The 15,204-nt window shown below is 51.8% G+C and overlaps 3 protein-coding genes across 4 annotated transcripts; 1 reads left to right on the forward strand and 2 right to left on the reverse strand.

Moving 5' to 3' along the window:
* Positions 1-2,584: 2,584 nt before the first annotated feature.
* On the reverse strand, positions 2,585-8,389 carry SLC66A1 (solute carrier family 66 member 1). Its single transcript, XM_027733774.2, has 8 exons — positions 7,898-8,389; positions 7,046-7,245; positions 6,351-6,480; positions 5,771-5,858; positions 4,621-4,772; positions 3,749-3,841; positions 3,208-3,393; positions 2,585-2,899 (listed from the first exon to the last, which is right to left on the reverse strand). The coding sequence occupies exons 2-8, from the start codon at positions 7,213-7,215 to the stop codon at positions 2,801-2,803; spliced, it is 918 nt and encodes a 305-aa protein (XP_027589575.1). The 5' UTR covers positions 7,216-7,245; positions 7,898-8,389; the 3' UTR covers positions 2,585-2,800.
* AKR7A2 (aldo-keto reductase family 7 member A2) lies at positions 8,254-12,378 on the forward strand. Its single transcript, XM_027733778.2, has 7 exons — positions 8,254-8,491; positions 9,247-9,434; positions 9,951-10,055; positions 10,635-10,731; positions 10,827-10,926; positions 11,231-11,360; positions 11,875-12,378. Exons 1-7 carry the CDS (start codon positions 8,269-8,271, stop codon positions 12,034-12,036), a joined length of 1,005 nt encoding a protein of 334 aa, XP_027589579.2. The 5' UTR covers positions 8,254-8,268; the 3' UTR covers positions 12,037-12,378.
* MRTO4 (MRT4 homolog, ribosome maturation factor) lies at positions 12,289-15,181 on the reverse strand. 2 transcript variants are annotated; one of them, XM_027733776.2, is made up of 8 exons: positions 15,098-15,181; positions 14,901-14,959; positions 14,719-14,822; positions 14,552-14,633; positions 14,248-14,315; positions 13,750-13,901; positions 13,259-13,335; positions 12,289-13,076 (listed from the first exon to the last, which is right to left on the reverse strand). In XM_027733776.2, the coding sequence occupies exons 1-8, from the start codon at positions 15,123-15,125 to the stop codon at positions 12,936-12,938; spliced, it is 711 nt and encodes a 236-aa protein (XP_027589577.1). In that variant the 5' UTR covers positions 15,126-15,181; the 3' UTR covers positions 12,289-12,935. The 2 variants fall into 2 exon arrangements, with proteins under 2 accessions (XP_027589577.1, XP_027589578.1); XM_027733777.2 differs by having other exon boundaries at positions 12,984-13,163.
* Positions 15,182-15,204: the final 23 nt, after the last annotated feature.

Here is a 15,204-nt window from a genome sequence, read left to right on the forward strand (position 1 = left end):
AAAGACTAAAACAATAAAAATAAAAAAAATCCCAGGAAGAAGTGTCTGTGGTTGGTGTCCTTGTTTCTCTTGCTTTCCTTGCAGGGTTATTTGTTTTTTGTCTCATATCCAGATGAGCTGAAATGTGTTTGTTTTGAAGAGGGTGTGATGTCCCACTGCTCTTCAAGGGCCTGCTGCCCTTCCAGGGTGCTGGGATTGAGGCTCCAGGCATCCAGCAATGTGGAACAGGTGTATTTAGAGGTGTGTTAAATACAGGCTGGGGGGTCAGTGTGTCCAGCAGGGCGGTGGCAGAGGAGCAGCATTCGATAGGTTGGGGTAGATGGTTCCACCCATCAGTGCTGATCCAAAAACTCCTGTGCTTGGTCCTTGTGTCATCTGTGAACCTCACCCAGAGTCTCCTCTTGAACCTCTTGGTGGGCAGAGGGACCTTGCACAGCTCTGGTTTCACTGCTCCAAACCTAATCCTGGGCAAACTAGGAAAGGAAATAAATACCTGCTGGGCTCTTCCTGTCCATGGCCATTGAAATTACCCTTTGAGTGAACCTCTGCAAATGGACACTGTTGGCATTAACATTGATTAATGTGCTCTGATTTTGGCTGACATGACCTGTTTCACCCCCAGACCCCGCAGGTGATCAGTGTTTACCTGGGGCTTGTGGTCCATAATGGAACTCCTTGTGGGACACAGGCTGGGGAAGGCAACACCTGTCTGCCTCAAAGCTGGGATCCCCCAGGGAAACACATTGAGATTTGGTCATTTTCTCTTGGTTCTGTCCAAGGAAAAACCTTTTTTGAAACTGGAGATGAGTTTGTGTGAATTCTTAAACCCAGGAGGGGGAAGGCTGGTGTGTTGAGGTTTTCATTTACCTTCTCACTCTGGGATATTTGTTTCTGCTCTGCCTTTCTGGTTTAATATGTACCTCTGCAAAATCTTAACCTGCAGGAACAGGGCTGCAGTAGTGACTTGGAGGGATGAAAACCTCAGGGAAAGTGTCAGTGGCAGGAATTTGTACCCACCGCCTGAGATGGCAGCAGGTGTGGAACCTCCCTCTGCCAAACAGCTGCTCACCCTGCTCCATCCTCTGTAGCCCAAGTAAGAGTAAACCCACTTGTACTCAACTTGTGCTTTGGATCCACCTATGGGGACAAATTATATTTTATATGTATAATTTTTCCTCCCTATGTTGGAGGTTCTTTGTCCAGCTTTAAGAAAAGCCCTTGGTTAGCCAGGATGTGGCAATTTTAAATGGTGGAGATGAGGGATTTGCTCATAGTTTGGATTAGAACTGGATAGGAATTGTTTTTCTACGACTCCTAAGGAATGACAGGAGAGGAAATCCTGCTGGCTCGAGGATGAGCTGAGCAGCCCCTTCACCTGAGAACCTGGAGGGGCAGAATCATGAATTGATTTGTTTCAAAGGGCTCACAGAGACCGAAAAATACTTTTTCTTTCCAAAATGAATGGGTCAGCCCCAAATACTGGCCCAGCTTGTGCTTTAATTGACCTGCTGGTGCAGGTCGATTGGGTACTGAGGACTTTGACTCCTGTTTCCAGGCTGAGCTGTGTAATCGAGGAGCTGTGGCTTGGGAGTCCTCAGTGTGAGGACAAACAAGCAAGGAGGGCAACTTCCTGGGAAAGACAAATGTCATGGGCCTGGCAGAGGAATCATAAATTAATGATAATAGAGTACAACACTGGGTATCAGAGGGGAAAAGGGAAGCAAAAGGAAGAGCTGTTAGTGATTGCAGGGAAAGGACAGCTCTTGTTCTCACAAGGACAAGCTGTGTTAGTTTTTCCTGAAGGCCTTACAAGCTTTGTTTGGTTTTCCTCTTGCTTTCCTGGTGAGACTGAGCTGCTCATCCCTAGCTCAGCACATGGGAGGGAACCTGGAGTGCTGGGCTGATCCATTGTGTGGCTCCACCTCCGTGCTCTTCTCCCGGGGACACGGCTTTTCCCAAACCACCCCTGCTTCCAGTCCCTCTGTGGTCAGGGAGCCACTGTACTGATGTGCAGGGCCCCAAGAGGGGTATAAATTCATCAGTGTTGGGGATAAACTCATCAAGTGGGGGATAAATTCATCAACAAGAGAGGGCAGGACTGAAAAGCAGAGGAAGCAGAGAGGCAGCTCTTCTGCTGGGTAACAGAGAGAGCAACTTCCCCAAGGACTCCATGTAATTAAAACATGGGTGAGGCAAAAAAGTGAGAAGTCAGAGAACTGGGACTGTGCAAGTCTTTAAGAAAGAGGCAGGAGCTGCCAGGTAAACTGGCAAAACGAAACCAAAGGAGGCACGTGGGGAAGGACGTGGTTTATAGCTGTGCTAATTAAAATAGGTGTCCAAGGAACGAACACTTTGGTTGTGCTGCTCCTTCCCCACTGGATCCAGGCACTGTGTGTCTTCCAGAAGCTCAGGGGGGGAGTTGTAAGGCCCACAGTGCTGCTGTGGGTCCGTCATCCCTGTCCCCTCCCCACTCAGGCTCCTCCCATGTTTGCCAAGCACCAAGGAAGCTCCAGATCTCCCTTGAGAGACACAGCAGTGACCAGGCTCAGCTGTGGGGCATCAGAGCAGCAAAGAGCAACTGAGGTATCAAATAATTCCCTTTTATCCCAATAGTATTGGTATCAAAGAGGCACAAGTTCAAACAGCAGCATCCTCTGCCACTGTTGTTGCAGCACAAGTCAGAGGACCACTGGCTCAGGTCCTCTTCTCCCAAGAGCCACCGGGGGGGGCTGGTTTACCCGGTGTTTAAGCACTTTCTTCATCTGCATCCTCCTCCTCTCGCTCCCGGCAGGTCCCTTGGTCAGCTCTCCAGGCTGTCACCCTGCTCTCCAAGAAGAGCATCCCTCTCCTCGTGGGTACTGGCTCTTCCCTTCCGATAGGCAAGGAACTGGAAGGAGATCTGAGGAGAGGTTAAGGCTCTTCACGCACACAAGGGTGGATCTGTGTCATAAACTGGGTCTCACCACCTCCACAAAGGGTGTTTGTGCCAGTAGAGGTGGAATCAGGGCAATGCAAACAAAGGGCTGAAGCATTTCAGCTGTTGCAACACCACAAATTACTCACCTGCACTTGGGTGAGCAATCCCTGAGTAGCGTCAACCCACCCTTCTCCTGCCTAACCCTGCCTGTTCCAGGGCAGGATCACTCCCTGCAAAGCCTTGCCAGTGGGGTGCGATTCCAGAGGGAAGTTTTGGCAGGGGAAGGATACAACTACGTCGAGAGATAGGACCCCCAGGCTGCCCACCAGCCAGGGCAGGTGGTGCAGGACATAGTCACCTTCACCTTGGCCTGGCTCAGGGTTCTTCAGGAGGACACTGAGGCCATAGAGAGAGTTCCCCAACATCACCAGGGCAAAGAGGGAGTAGGAGATCCCAGTGGTGGATTTCCTCTTGTACTGGGAATAGCGGGCACAAGAAGAGCGGCTTGGGTGCAGCTCTCCTAAATAAAGTGGTATTAATCATCCTCTCCCCGAAAAAAGAGAAGAAAAAAGGTGGTGACTCAATGCCAAGAGCCCTTTACTTCCCCTTTTACTTGTAAATAAGACAAAATGAAAGCCACACCCTCGAAATATTGGTAGGTTAAAGGGAAGGGAGAAAAATAAATTGGGTTTTGGACCAGAAATACAGAAAAATAGTCCCTTATGAAATCATCAGAGACACAGTCCTGGGACTTCTGAGCAAAGAGGAGAAAGAAGATCCCAGCAACCCCCTTGGTCAGGGCCCAGGGGGTGCCCAGGGCCGGGCACTCACGTTGGTGTAGATCTGGGGCAGTCGGGAGCACAGGTACAGCACGGAGGACACGGAGCCGATGGTGAATCCAATGATCTCACTCCTGGTGAAAGGCTGCAAGGAAAGGGGGAGCCAGGAGCAGCTCAGCATTCACACCATGGCCCCCAAACCCAGCCTCTGATCTCCCCAGCTCTCCCTCATCTGATAGGTCCTGTGTTAATTATAACTGATAATTATATTTCAGTATAGGAAAATATGTAGTCTAGTTCAAACTCTTATAATGGGAATTGGGTTTATTTTCATTGTTTGGAGAGGTCCTTCACTATTGCCAGTGCAAAACTCTTCTGCAAACCTCCTTTTACTGAAGCCAATTGAGTTACTTTGCTGCACTTGCTTGCTGGCTGGCTTTTCAATTATGTATATATGTGCATAATTGGAAAAAAGAATAAAAGGGGGAAAGTCTCTCAAATTTCCTGAAAACAGTCACTCTTTATGGCTGTGATTTAATGTGAATGAACGTGGTTTAAATATCACATTTTTTAGAGAATGTCCATCCTATGCAGCTCCCTGAAATAATGTCTATTCACAAACAGAGATATCGTAAATGTTGCTGAATCTTGAGCAGGCCTTGAAATGTCTGAAATCCTGCAGCAGACTATCCCTGAATTTTGGAGCAATCTTTTAAGGCCTCTTTCCAGTGTCACCTTCCGAGACTGTAACACTCTGGAGAACAATTTGCTCCTGAAACAGGAACAGAGAAGCCCCCAACCCCAAAATATGTGGTGGGGTACAAGGTATTTTTTGGGACTACTGGGTGGGATCACACCGTCCAGCAGGACATGCCCACCCAGATCTTCTGTATCCCATCAACCCAGATTTAGGAATTGGCTCACCTTTGATCCAGGATCATCCATGTGAACTGACAGCAGCGACCTCCCTTGAAAGGTCCCTGGACCCTCTGCCGAGGTGCCGCTGCCCAGGAGGGAGAGGGTTGACACTGTTCCCATGGAGAGGAACACAAAGGCTGCATTGATTGGGGCAGTGACTGCAGGGAATCAAGGAGAGCCTGGTTAGGGAGAATCCCATCAACCCCCAACAGCCTCGGGGGTGCCAGGACCCTCTCAGGGTAAAGAACCTCCAAGCTGTGCCTTATCTCCGCAGCACTGAGGGACAGGGACATGGCTGTGGGTGATTTATCTCCAGTGATGTGGCCAATTCGTACATTATCAGGCAGGAAACTGCTCCTATCTCGGTTTCTTTGGGTTTAGGCTCTTAAAAATCATCCCCTCTAGAAGATTTCACTGTCTTAACTCACAACAGCCACACTCAAATCTCTGCCAGAGCAAGCTCTGCTTCAGCTTATTTATTATTATTAATTTATTATTATTCAGTAATTATATTCAGTAAACAGACTCTCCAGCATAACAAAACTATGTAGTTGATAGGCTAAATATCAATTGGTTTAATAAGTTTACGTGTCTTTAATAAGTTAAAGTCATCCTGGTCCCAAGGTGCCTGTTTGGAGTTCACAAAGCTGCAATGCTGAAAAATGGATTTACTCTGTTTTCTCTGGCTGTTTGAACCTTTCAAGAGCTGATAAGGTTCCCTTTTCACTCCAGTCAAACAGGGAGGAACTTCCCCACCATGTCAGTGCTGGAGTTCTGACCCCAAGACAATCAGAAAACTTCCCCCTTTCCCTTGCAGCCCTGGCCTGCGTCAGGAGTTCTGTGGTTTCCAGCTCCGAGGTGGAGTCATCACCTCCCTGTGGGTAAAGAATTTATTTCTATGCCCAGTGCGACTCACAGGGGAGTTATTTTCAGCCTGGACACCATGGGGAGGTTTGCAGGGTCTGCAGAAGCCCCAGGCACAGCCTGTAGCTATTTGTTGGCTTTGGCTTTCCTGGAGGCTCAAATTATCCAAGTTAAAAACTCCAGCAACCATCTAATAGCTGTATCTGCAAAGCATCTCTGCCCCTGGAATCTCCCTGGGGATTCCCTCCCCTCCACAGACAAGGACAAGCCCCCCCCTCGTGCCCCAACTCACATCTTGCACCCCTGTTCTTCACCCTGTAGTAGCAGTAGAGCGAAAGCATCACCAGGTCGGCCAGCACGTAGTAAACGGCCGTGTAAACCTGCGGGGAGGGGACACGGGGACACCTGCAGGGAGGGCCAGGGGGTGGCTGGGATGGGACAACAGCCCTGGGAGAGAGGGGAGCATCCCTGAGGGGAAAAGAGGGAACAATCCCAGGGGGTGAAAAAGGGAACATCCCTGGGAGAGAAAGGAGTAACCCCAGAGGGGAAGGAGGGAGCAATCCCATGGGAGAAGAAGGAAACAACCCTAGGCAGGGAGCAATTCTGGAGGGAAGCAGGGAGCATCCTTGAGGGGAAAAGAGGGAGCAACCTTGAGGAGAGAGAAGGGAGTAACCCCAGGGGGAAGAAGGGAGCAACTCCAGGGAGGAAAGAGAAAACATCCCTGATGGGAGAAGGGAACAACCCCAGGAGGGTTGAAGGGAGCATCCTGGGTTGTTTGGGTTCCCAGGACTGGATTAAGCAGCTCCCAGCCCATCCCTCCTCCCTGGAGTTTGGGGTGTCTGGGAGCCAGCCCAGCCCCAGGGGTTTGGTACCTGCAGGGGCAGCTGATCAGCCAGGAAGGAGCCGACGAGGTTTAGGAGGTCTCCTCCCAGCCATCCCAGCAGGAAATATATGGAGAGAGCCCGGTCCATGATGCCTGTTTTGCAGGCTTGGTAAAACTGCCTGCAGAGAATTGGGCAGAGACACAAACATTGCCCCTGACTGGTTCAGCACTACCTGGGAACCATCCCCAGGGCTCCCTGTGCCCCCCTGCAAACTGGTCCCAGTCAGAACTCCTGAGACCCACTGGTGCTTGTTGGGCTCAAGCCCTGTGTCTCATGCTGCGGCAGGAGGGAGTGAGGAGAAGCCTCAGTTGCAGGATCCTCCCCTCTGGTTACAAAATAATTGAGCTGGAGCGTGACTCCCCACATCCCCCCCTGCCACACTTGTCTCAGCACTTCCAAGAAGCTCAGTGTTCCTGGAAACATTCCAGGCACATGTATGACCTGCCCTGAGCACATTGCAGTTGGCTTACGTGGGATATTCCGGCTGCCAAGCTCAGCAACAACAATATAGCAACCACCAAGGCTTTGGGGCTGTGCCGCCTACTCCTCTCCTCCTGCTCCTAAACTTTCCAAGCCCTGATTGCTTTTGATGGGTAGATTTAATAATTCGGGCACCTGGTGCTTGAAGGTTGACTTTTGCTGCCCATGGAAAAGGCTGGGCTAGGATTTGGGATGATACTCACGGGAAGGAGGCGGCTGCGAAGCAGAAGATGGAGACCAGCCCCAGGATAATGCTGGAGACGTCCCGGCTGTCCTGGGCACACTCGTGGAACACGTCCAGGATCCAGCGGGAGCCGTTGGGACACTCGGAGAGATTCCCAAACGGGACACCCCTCCAGCGCCGCGCAGCCATGGCCCAGGAATGTCAGTGTCCAGCAGGGAACTGGGGGAAAAAATTAATTATGCTAGAGAAAAATAGATCTGGATGAGGCACACGATTGGGGCTCCTCTGGATGCAGCTGGAAACCAGCTCGTGTTGGGGAAAAGAATCATTAGTGGATAATACACCTTTATTGGCCTTAATTTTGCATCAGGGATGAGAGGAGTGGGAAGGTTGTCGGCCTAGCAGGGTTTGGCCTCAAAGGAGAAAGAGAAGAAATAAAAGAAGAAGAAATAAAATGGGGGGAAAAAAAGGAAAAGAAAAAAAAAAGAAGAAGAAAAGGAAATAAGAAAATAGAAGAAAATAAAAGAGAAAAAAAGGAGAGAAAAAATGAAGAAAAAAGGAAGGAAAAGGAAAAGGAAAAAGAAAAGGAAAAGGAAAAGGAAAAGGAAAAGGAAAAGGAAAAGGAAAAGGAAAAGGAAAAGGAAAAGGAAAAGAAGAAAAAGGGGGAAACAAGAAAAGAAAGAAGAAAAAAGAAGTAAAAAAAGGAGAAAAATAAGAAAAAATAAACAAAAGAAAAGAAAAAGATGAAGGAAAAAAGGAGAGGAAAGAGAAGAAAGAAGAAGAGGGGAAAAAAAGGAAGAAGGCAAAAAAGGAAATACAAGAGAAGCAGCCGAAGTCCAGCCCGACGTGTCCCCGCAGCACCGACACTCACCTCCCACCGACGCCGTTCGCCACTTGACTTTATTTTTCCTCGGAAACTCGCTCTCTTTGGAAGCTGGGAGGTCCGTCTGTGCCCCCCGCTCCCCCTCACGGACCCGCCGAGTTCTCTCGGCCGTTCCTGCCCGGCACCGGCGGCTCTGCCAGGAAGTTGCCGGAATCTTTTCCCCCAAGATCCGCAGCTTTTCCGTGAAATCCTTAACGTGTTTTTTTTTTTCCACAAACGTGCTGCTTTTCCACAGACGCGTTTGTTCCCGAGCCTGGTTTCTGACAAACCCGGTGGGTTTTTGCCCAAACTCGCTGTTTTTCGGCCAAACCGGCGGGTCCGGCCGCGCTCGGGGCGGGTCCGTGCTCCGCGCACGCGCAATGGCGGTGCGGGCGATGGCGGCCATGGCGGCGGGTGGAGCGCGGCCCGCGGTGGTGCTGGGCACGATGGAGATGGGCCGGCGGGCAGGGCCCGAGGCGAGCGCGGAGCTGCTCCGCGCCTTTCTGCGTCGCCGCTACCGCCTCCTTGACACTGCCTTCATGTACGCGGGCGGAGAGTCCGAGCGCATCCTGGGTGCGCTGCTGGCGGGAGGCACCGAGCCCGGTACGGCGCGGGGAACGGGGGCTGCCCTGAGGGGAAGGGGCTTCCTCGGGGTTCGTTACCTGAAGTCAGCGGTCTTTCCTGAGGAGAAGGGACTTACCTCGAGACTCGTGCCCTGAGGAGGGGGGTCTTCCCTGTCAGGCTGACACTGTCCCTGAGGACGAAGGACTGCCCTGGGCCTCTTCCCTAAGGAGGAGCGTCTTCCCTGAGGCGAATGGACTCCCTAAGCAAAAGGAACTTGCCTCGGGACTTATTCCTCCTGCCAGGCTGACGTTGTCCCTGAGGAGGATTTCCCCTGGGCCAGTTCCCTGAGGAGAAGGGACTCCCCGAGGGAAGGGACTTCCCCGGGGCCCCGTTGGCTGAGGAGAAGGCAGGGCTGACTGCCAGGCTGTCTCTGAGGACAAGGACCTTCCTCAGAGTCCATTCCTTGAGGAGAGGGGTTTTCCCTGCTAGGCTGACTCCCTCCTTGAGGAAAAGGGACTTCTCCCAGGCCCATTCCCTTAGGATAAGGGTTTTCCCTGCCAGGCTGATGCCAGGCCTGAGGGGAGGCCTTAGTGCTGACCCCCAGACCTTGAGAAGCCCTTCCCTCTCCAGGGCAGACCCCCAATCATCTGGGGAAGAGTTTCCCCTGCCAGGCTGACGTGGTTCCCGAGGAGAGGGACCTTCCCTGAAACACCTCAAACGCTTGGTTATGCCCCTTATCCCTGTTTTCCTCCCGAAGGTTGAAATTCCTTGCTCATTCCTTCTTTCTCTGCCAGTGGAAGTGGCCACCAAGGCCAACCCCTGGGATGGGAAGACGCTGAAGCCGGAGAGTGTGCGCTCCCAGCTGGACACATCCCTGGAGAGGCTGAAGAGGACAAGCGTGGAGCTCTTCTACCTCCACGCTCCTGACCACGGGACTCCCGTGGAGGAGACGCTGCGCGCCTGCAACGAGCTGCACAAAGAAGTAAAGTGGAGAGTCCAAGCCTGGACAATCCTTGATTCCCTCCTTCCCACCACTTTTTTTTAAACCAGGGCTGCGTGTTGTGCCCACTGCAGCACTAGATTTGTACAACACTCAGAAGAGGAGACAGAGCCCAGGGCAGAGCAGAGCAGCTGCCGCTCTGTTGGGTGCTCACTTGGTGCACTTTGCTCCCAAAAGCTCTTGGAAGCCGTAGAACATCTGAACTTTGCTTCCAGCCATGTTAACTGACTGGATTAGGATTAGTGCTGGTAATGGGTGAAGAATTCCTGAATTGCATTCATCTAACTATGCCATTTAAATTAGAGAGTGTGAATTCCAAATGAGCAGAAAATGAGAAATATTTTTGTCAGGTCTTTATAGTCTCTTGGGAAAGGTGGAGAGTAGTGAGCACTCTGGACTAAAATTTGGTGACTCCTTTTCACTGTATGCATCTTGCACTGTCTGGGTCCAAATGAACTTTTAAACACTGGAACTGAATTCTCTTTTATTCCCCTGCAGGGAAAGTTTAAAGAACTTGGTCTGTCAAACTATGCAGCATGGGAGGTGGCAGAAATCTGCACCATCTGCAAGTACAACAACTGGGTGATGCCAACTGTGTACCAGGTGAGGGGTGGTATTGCTGTGGGGAAATACCTGGGATTTGGGGTTCCCAGATCTCGGACCAACCTCTAGTGTGCCAGATATAAACAGAGAAGGAATCTGCTGCAGTTAGTCTGAGAAGTCAGAATCACTGAGGTTGGAAAAGACCCTCAAGGTCATCAAGTCCACCCTGTGCCTGATCTCCACCTTGTCCCCCAGCCCAGAGCACTGAGTGCCACGGCCAGTCCTTCCTTGGACACCTCCAGGGATGGGGACTCCACCACCTTCCTGAGCAGCCCCTTCCGGTGCCTGACCACCCTTTTCATGTCGTTTCCGGACACACGTGATTGGGAAGCTGAGCGAGGTCGCTGCTCAGGAACACCTGAGTGTGTGTTCGTTGCTGGAGTCAGTGACTCCCCTACTGTGAAACTTAAATTTTTGCATTATTTGCAATCCTTCAGCGAGTCTGTTCCTAAGCAAATCATCACCTTCTGTGATCACCTGAAGGCTCTCTTCTGGTTAAGTCTTGTCAGGGAAGGGTGGGAAGAGGCTGGTGCTCTGCCCTGAGCTGGTGTTTGAAGCTGTGTCCCCCCCTTGGTGCAGGGTATGTACAACGCGACCACCCGCCAGGTGGAGGCTGAGCTCTTCCCCTGCCTGAGGCACTTTGGGCTGCGATTCTACGCCTACAACCCCCTGGCAGGTACGGAGGGGACAAGGCCAGACTTTGGGACAAAACCCTGGGAAATGGGGGCTGCCCATTTAGCCCAGCCCTAAACCTGCTGCTGCCCTTTGCAGGAGGGCTCCTGACCGGCAAGTACAAGTACGAGGACAAAGACATGCGCCAGCCTGCTGGGAGATTTTTTGGGAACGACTGGGCTCAGGCCTACAGGGACAGGTATGTTTTGAGCCGACAGACAAGGAATGGCTGCATTAAAAACACACTAATCATCAGCTGAGAGGAAGCAGAATTGGCCAAAGCTTGTGCAGGGATTGCATCAGCACGCATGGTTGGGGCCATGGCATGTGACTGAGCTTTTGCAGGGTGGTTTTTATGCTCAGCTTCCCTACAACTTGCAGGGGAGATTGCAGAAGTCCTCAGAGGCTATAAGGAGTTGTACAAAGCTTCCTTTTGGTTAGAATATAGATGTACCCCTCACTAGAGGTCTCAAGGGCAATAAGAGTGATTTCTTTTCATGCAGGTACTGGAAAAAACACAATTTTGAGGGAATTGCCCTAGTGGAAAAGGCTCTGAAAGAGGCTTATGGCTCCAACCCACCCAGCCTGGCCTCAGCTGCACTGCGCTGGCTCTACAACCACTCCAAACTGCAGGTGAGAGCTCAACCTGGCCATAACCAACAGTCTGGGCAGTGCTGCCAGGGCTGTGCACACAGACAGTGTAACTACATTTCAGTGTAGTTATCCTTTAATCTGCACATCCCATGGAGTTGCGGTGTTCCAAAGTGAATATCGCTGTGTGGACTCTGCCGGACTGCTCGAGCAAGTCAGCTCTGTGTCCCCCGTGGTATCCTCTGTGCTTAGGATTGGAAGAAGTGGAAGATTTTAAGTCCTAATTAGTGGGGTCTTGGCTTCCCGCCCACTCAGCTTCTGTGCAAGGAGAGCACTTGCTCTTCCTTGGACTAGGAAACTAATGGTTATATTCCCCATCTCCCCCACATGTTCCTGTAGCCCATCATTAAGTAGGATTTGGCAGCTTTTGAGGAGTTGGCATGACTTGGAGATGTCCTGGCTTTCTGACCAGAACTTTGTAGTGTCAGTTGTCTAAATCCTTGAGGGGTGAACCAGGTTTCTTTTGGGATCAGCAGCACCTCATATCTCTTCCCAGGGTTCTCTTGGAGATGCAGTGATCATCGGGATGTCCAACATGGAGCAGCTAGAGCAGAACCTTAACTACAGCGAGGAGGGTCCCCTGCTCCCAGCCGTGGTGGAGGCATTTGATGCAGCCTGGAACATGAATGCCCACGACTGCCCCAACTACTTCCGTTAGGGATTGGAGCAGGGATGGAACGCCGGCAGCGTGGGGGCGGAGAACAGAGCACAGGGCTCTGGAAGCACTGGAGAGGTACTGCCCACCCTGCCCTTTGAGCCATGAGCAAATGGGTTGAGATTTCTCCTGAATTAATGAAGCTTTGTAGGATCCACAACTGCTGTTGTGCTGGGCTGTGCCTTGGTCATTCCTCCCTCCCAGCCCTCCAGGTTCCCAGAGCACCGTAATTAAAGCTGCAGTTAATCAGGAAAGTGAACACATTAATGGGGTGAAAACCCCAGTTCTGCTTTAATGTGAAATCTTAAATAATTACGTACAAGAATAAAACCTCTTTCTAACACAGCTCCCATCTCTGACCTGTACCTGTAACCTGGCTGGCAGCACTTGGGGACTTGGGATCATAGAATCCCAGATTGGTTTGGGTTGGAAGGGACCTTAAAGCTCATCTCATCACAGTCCCTGCCATGAGCAGGGACACCTCCCACTAGCCCAGGTTGCTCAGAGCTCCATCCAGCCTGGTCTTGTACTCTTTCAGGGAGAGGGCAAAATTCCAGGGATGAGCTAAATTATCTTCTTCTATGTCAGAATAACAAACTCTTGGCATTTTCCCCACTGTGCTACATTGAAGTTGCATTAACTTTACACCCTTTCTGCCCGGTTTTCACATGTGAGGTGGAATTTTCTCAGATCCTGGGATACACAAACAGGAACAGGCAGCAGCAACAACCATCTGAAGTTTTGTATACAGATTTATATATATATAAAAAAAGCATAGTTAGATCGTTTTTTACAAAGAGCACATTTGAGCTGATCATCCTTGTCCAGCTGCAGACAGGTGAGGGAAACATCCTCCTCTTTTTGTCTCTAAAATAGAATAGAACTGCCTGGTGTCCACACTGCTAGTCCTCGTTGCTGTCATCATCATTATCCTCCTCTTCCTCTGCTGTGTCTCCAACAAGCTTCTGGAAGTCTCCTGTCTCAGAATTCCACACGAATTTGATGGTGACTTTAAACTCTGCCATCTCATAACCGAAGAGTTTCTAGGAGAGGACACAAATGTGTTCCTGCTTTACCGTCTCTGTGTCCAGCTTAGCAAAACAGTCCAGACCACTTCCAGGTGGGAAGTGCTGCAGAGTAGGAGCCAAAATAATTGCTGCTGAGTTTCAGGGGTTGCATTAATTAGTTATTTTGTATCAGGAAACGGGGCTGTTGTGTTACTCACCAGGACACGGGCCTGTTCCGGGGTGAGAACATCCCCTTCCTTGCAGACTTCGTAATCTGAGAGCAGTGTCACCACCCCTGCAGGAACAAAATCCCTTCAACAGGCTCCCAGGTACTGGGTAACCCCCTGAAATGTGGGGTGAAGAGCCAGGACTCCCTCCAACACCACCCTTTGGAGCTTTCCACGCAATGTTAGTGCACCTCAAGGAGCTGGGTCAGCTCAAAAAAAACCCCCGTCTGGTTTCTGAATGGGTCAATCCCAGCTGTTCCCACTGGAAAAGGACAGTTTTGGAGAAAGCTTGTTCTTTGACTCATCCTTTGACATGAGTTTGGGAAGAACAGCACAAGAAGGACATAAGGAGTTCTAGCCTCATCCCAACGAGGAGAACATCCGTGGGATTTTTGCAGATCTAAATTCCATTTAACATTCTGCTTCTGATATCTTCCCTGCTCAGACAGACACGAGGCTGCCCTTCCCAGCTGCCCCAGTACCTTTCTTCAGCGCCGTGGGCAATCCCAGCTGCCGGAGCTGCGGCTCCATGGAATGTGGGAACTGCTCCAAGGGCCCTGTGTCCAGGCTCACCCCGTACGGTGCCTTGTTCCCAGCGCGGGCAAAGTCCACCTCTCGGAACTTGGAGAACCACCTGGGACAGGCAACAAGACCTTCAGCCTCCTCTGGCTACAGCCTGCCCTAAGTTCCTGTGTTGCCCAGAGAAGCTGTGGCTGCCCCTTCCCTGGAAGAGTCCAAGGCCAGTTTGGGCAGGGCTTGGAGCAACCTGGGCTAGTGGAAAGTGTCCCTGCGCATGGATGGGGTTGGGACTGGATGAGATTTAAGGTCCCTTCCAACCCAAACCATTCCACGATTCCTTGCTGTCAGAGAGATGGCTGAGAAAAATGAGTGGAAAACCCCATGAGACCATCCCTGCTTTAAGGGAGCATCAGGGAGTGCAGTGGTTACATGGGAACAGGGCTGTACCAGACAGTACTTACTCATCCACCTCATCCCTGGTGCGGTTGGTGAAGAGGAGCCCAACCTCCCCTCTCAGGTGTTTGCTGACCTGGAAGAGAAGGAGCATCCATAGGGATCAAGCAGCACCAGGGACCCACCTGCAGTCCTGTACAGCTGCAAAAGCTCTGGTAACAACAAACCCTTTGTGTCAGGACACAGATGGATTCAATTAAAACACGCCCAAAACGGTGACCCGAGGACCTCTGGTGTCCTGGGATTGTTATTCCGTGGTGTGAGGTAAGGCGGGTGAAGCTTTAGGACACCCAGGAAACCCCCAGTGCCCACCTTGTGCAGGTTCTCCTTGTACTCAGTGCTCGGCGCCCGCCCCAGCGCCACCATCATCACCTTGTTCTTGCCGAAGAAGATCCTGGAGCAAGAGGAGGGGGATGTCAGCCCCGGGAGCTCACACCCCTTGGGAATTCCCCCCTTTCCAGCCCCTCCGGTCCCCCAACCTGCTGTGCTTCCAGGCGTTCCGGACATCCTTGAGCTTGTTGTTTCTCATGTTGGCCACGGAGAACACGAAGATGTACTTGTAGGTGTCCACACAGCGGCGGAGCTGCGGGGGAGACGTTACCGGGACAGGGACTGGGACGGAGGAAAGGGGAGAAGGGGACAGGGACAGGGCCCCACTCACCTCGGTGATCAGCGCCTGCTTGGCCTCCAGCCCCTTCCGGGGCGTCCGCGTCAGGGAGACTGCGGAGAGCAAAGGAGTGCGTTAGGGTGGGATGGGGAAGGGAGTGGGCACGAGGATGGGCACTGACACAGGCATGGGAAGGGGATGAGGATCGGGAAGGGAATGGAAAAGGGACTGAAGGCCGGCCCCGCTCTCACCCTTTCGGTCCCGCCGGGACCTGGGCATGGTTCCGCCGTGCTCCGAGGCCCCCGGGCGGCGCGCGGGCTGCCGGGAGCGGCCAGGGCTGCCCCGCGCGCTGCCTGCG

Source organism: Pipra filicauda, unplaced genomic scaffold (assembly GCF_003945595.2).
Source record: "Pipra filicauda isolate LSUMZ 115617 unplaced genomic scaffold, ASM394559v2 scaffold557_size342763_pilon, whole genome shotgun sequence".
Taxonomy (NCBI): Eukaryota; Metazoa; Chordata; class Aves; order Passeriformes; family Pipridae; genus Pipra; species Pipra filicauda.

What these genes read in the sequence shown, in the direction of transcription:
- MRTO4 (XM_027733776.2), bottom strand. Translation starts at nt 15,125, where the DNA reads ATGCCCAGGTCCCGGCGGGACCGAAAGG. An exon ending in GTCCCGGCGGGACCGAAAGG is followed by an intron (nt 14,960 to 15,097) that starts GTGAGAGCGGGG and finishes TGCTCTCCGCAG; the next exon opens with TCTCCCTGACGCGGACGCCC. An exon ending in GCCCACGGCGCTGAAGAAAG is followed by an intron (nt 13,336 to 13,749) that starts GTACTGGGGCAG and finishes TTGTTCCTGCAG; the next exon opens with GGGTGGTGACACTGCTCTCA.
- AKR7A2 (XM_027733778.2), top strand. Translation starts at nt 8,269, where the DNA reads ATGGCGGTGCGGGCGATGGCGGCCATGGCGGCGGGTGGAGCGCGGCCC. An exon ending in GGCGGGAGGCACCGAGCCCG is followed by an intron (nt 8,492 to 9,246) that starts GTACGGCGCGGG and finishes TTTCTCTGCCAG; the next exon opens with TGGAAGTGGCCACCAAGGCC. An exon ending in GCTCAGGCCTACAGGGACAG is followed by an intron (nt 10,927 to 11,230) that starts GTATGTTTTGAG and finishes CTTTTCATGCAG; the next exon opens with GTACTGGAAAAAACACAATT.
- SLC66A1 (XM_027733774.2), bottom strand. Translation starts at nt 7,215, where the DNA reads ATGGCTGCGCGGCGCTGGAGGGGTGTCCCGTTTGGGAATCTCTCCGAG. An exon ending in GAAGAACAGGGGTGCAAGAT is followed by an intron (nt 4,773 to 5,770) that starts GTGAGTTGGGGC and finishes GATTCCCTGCAG; the next exon opens with TCACTGCCCCAATCAATGCA. An exon ending in TCCTATCTCTCGACGTAGTT is followed by an intron (nt 2,900 to 3,207) that starts GTATCCTTCCCC and finishes ACCTCTCCTCAG; the next exon opens with ATCTCCTTCCAGTTCCTTGC.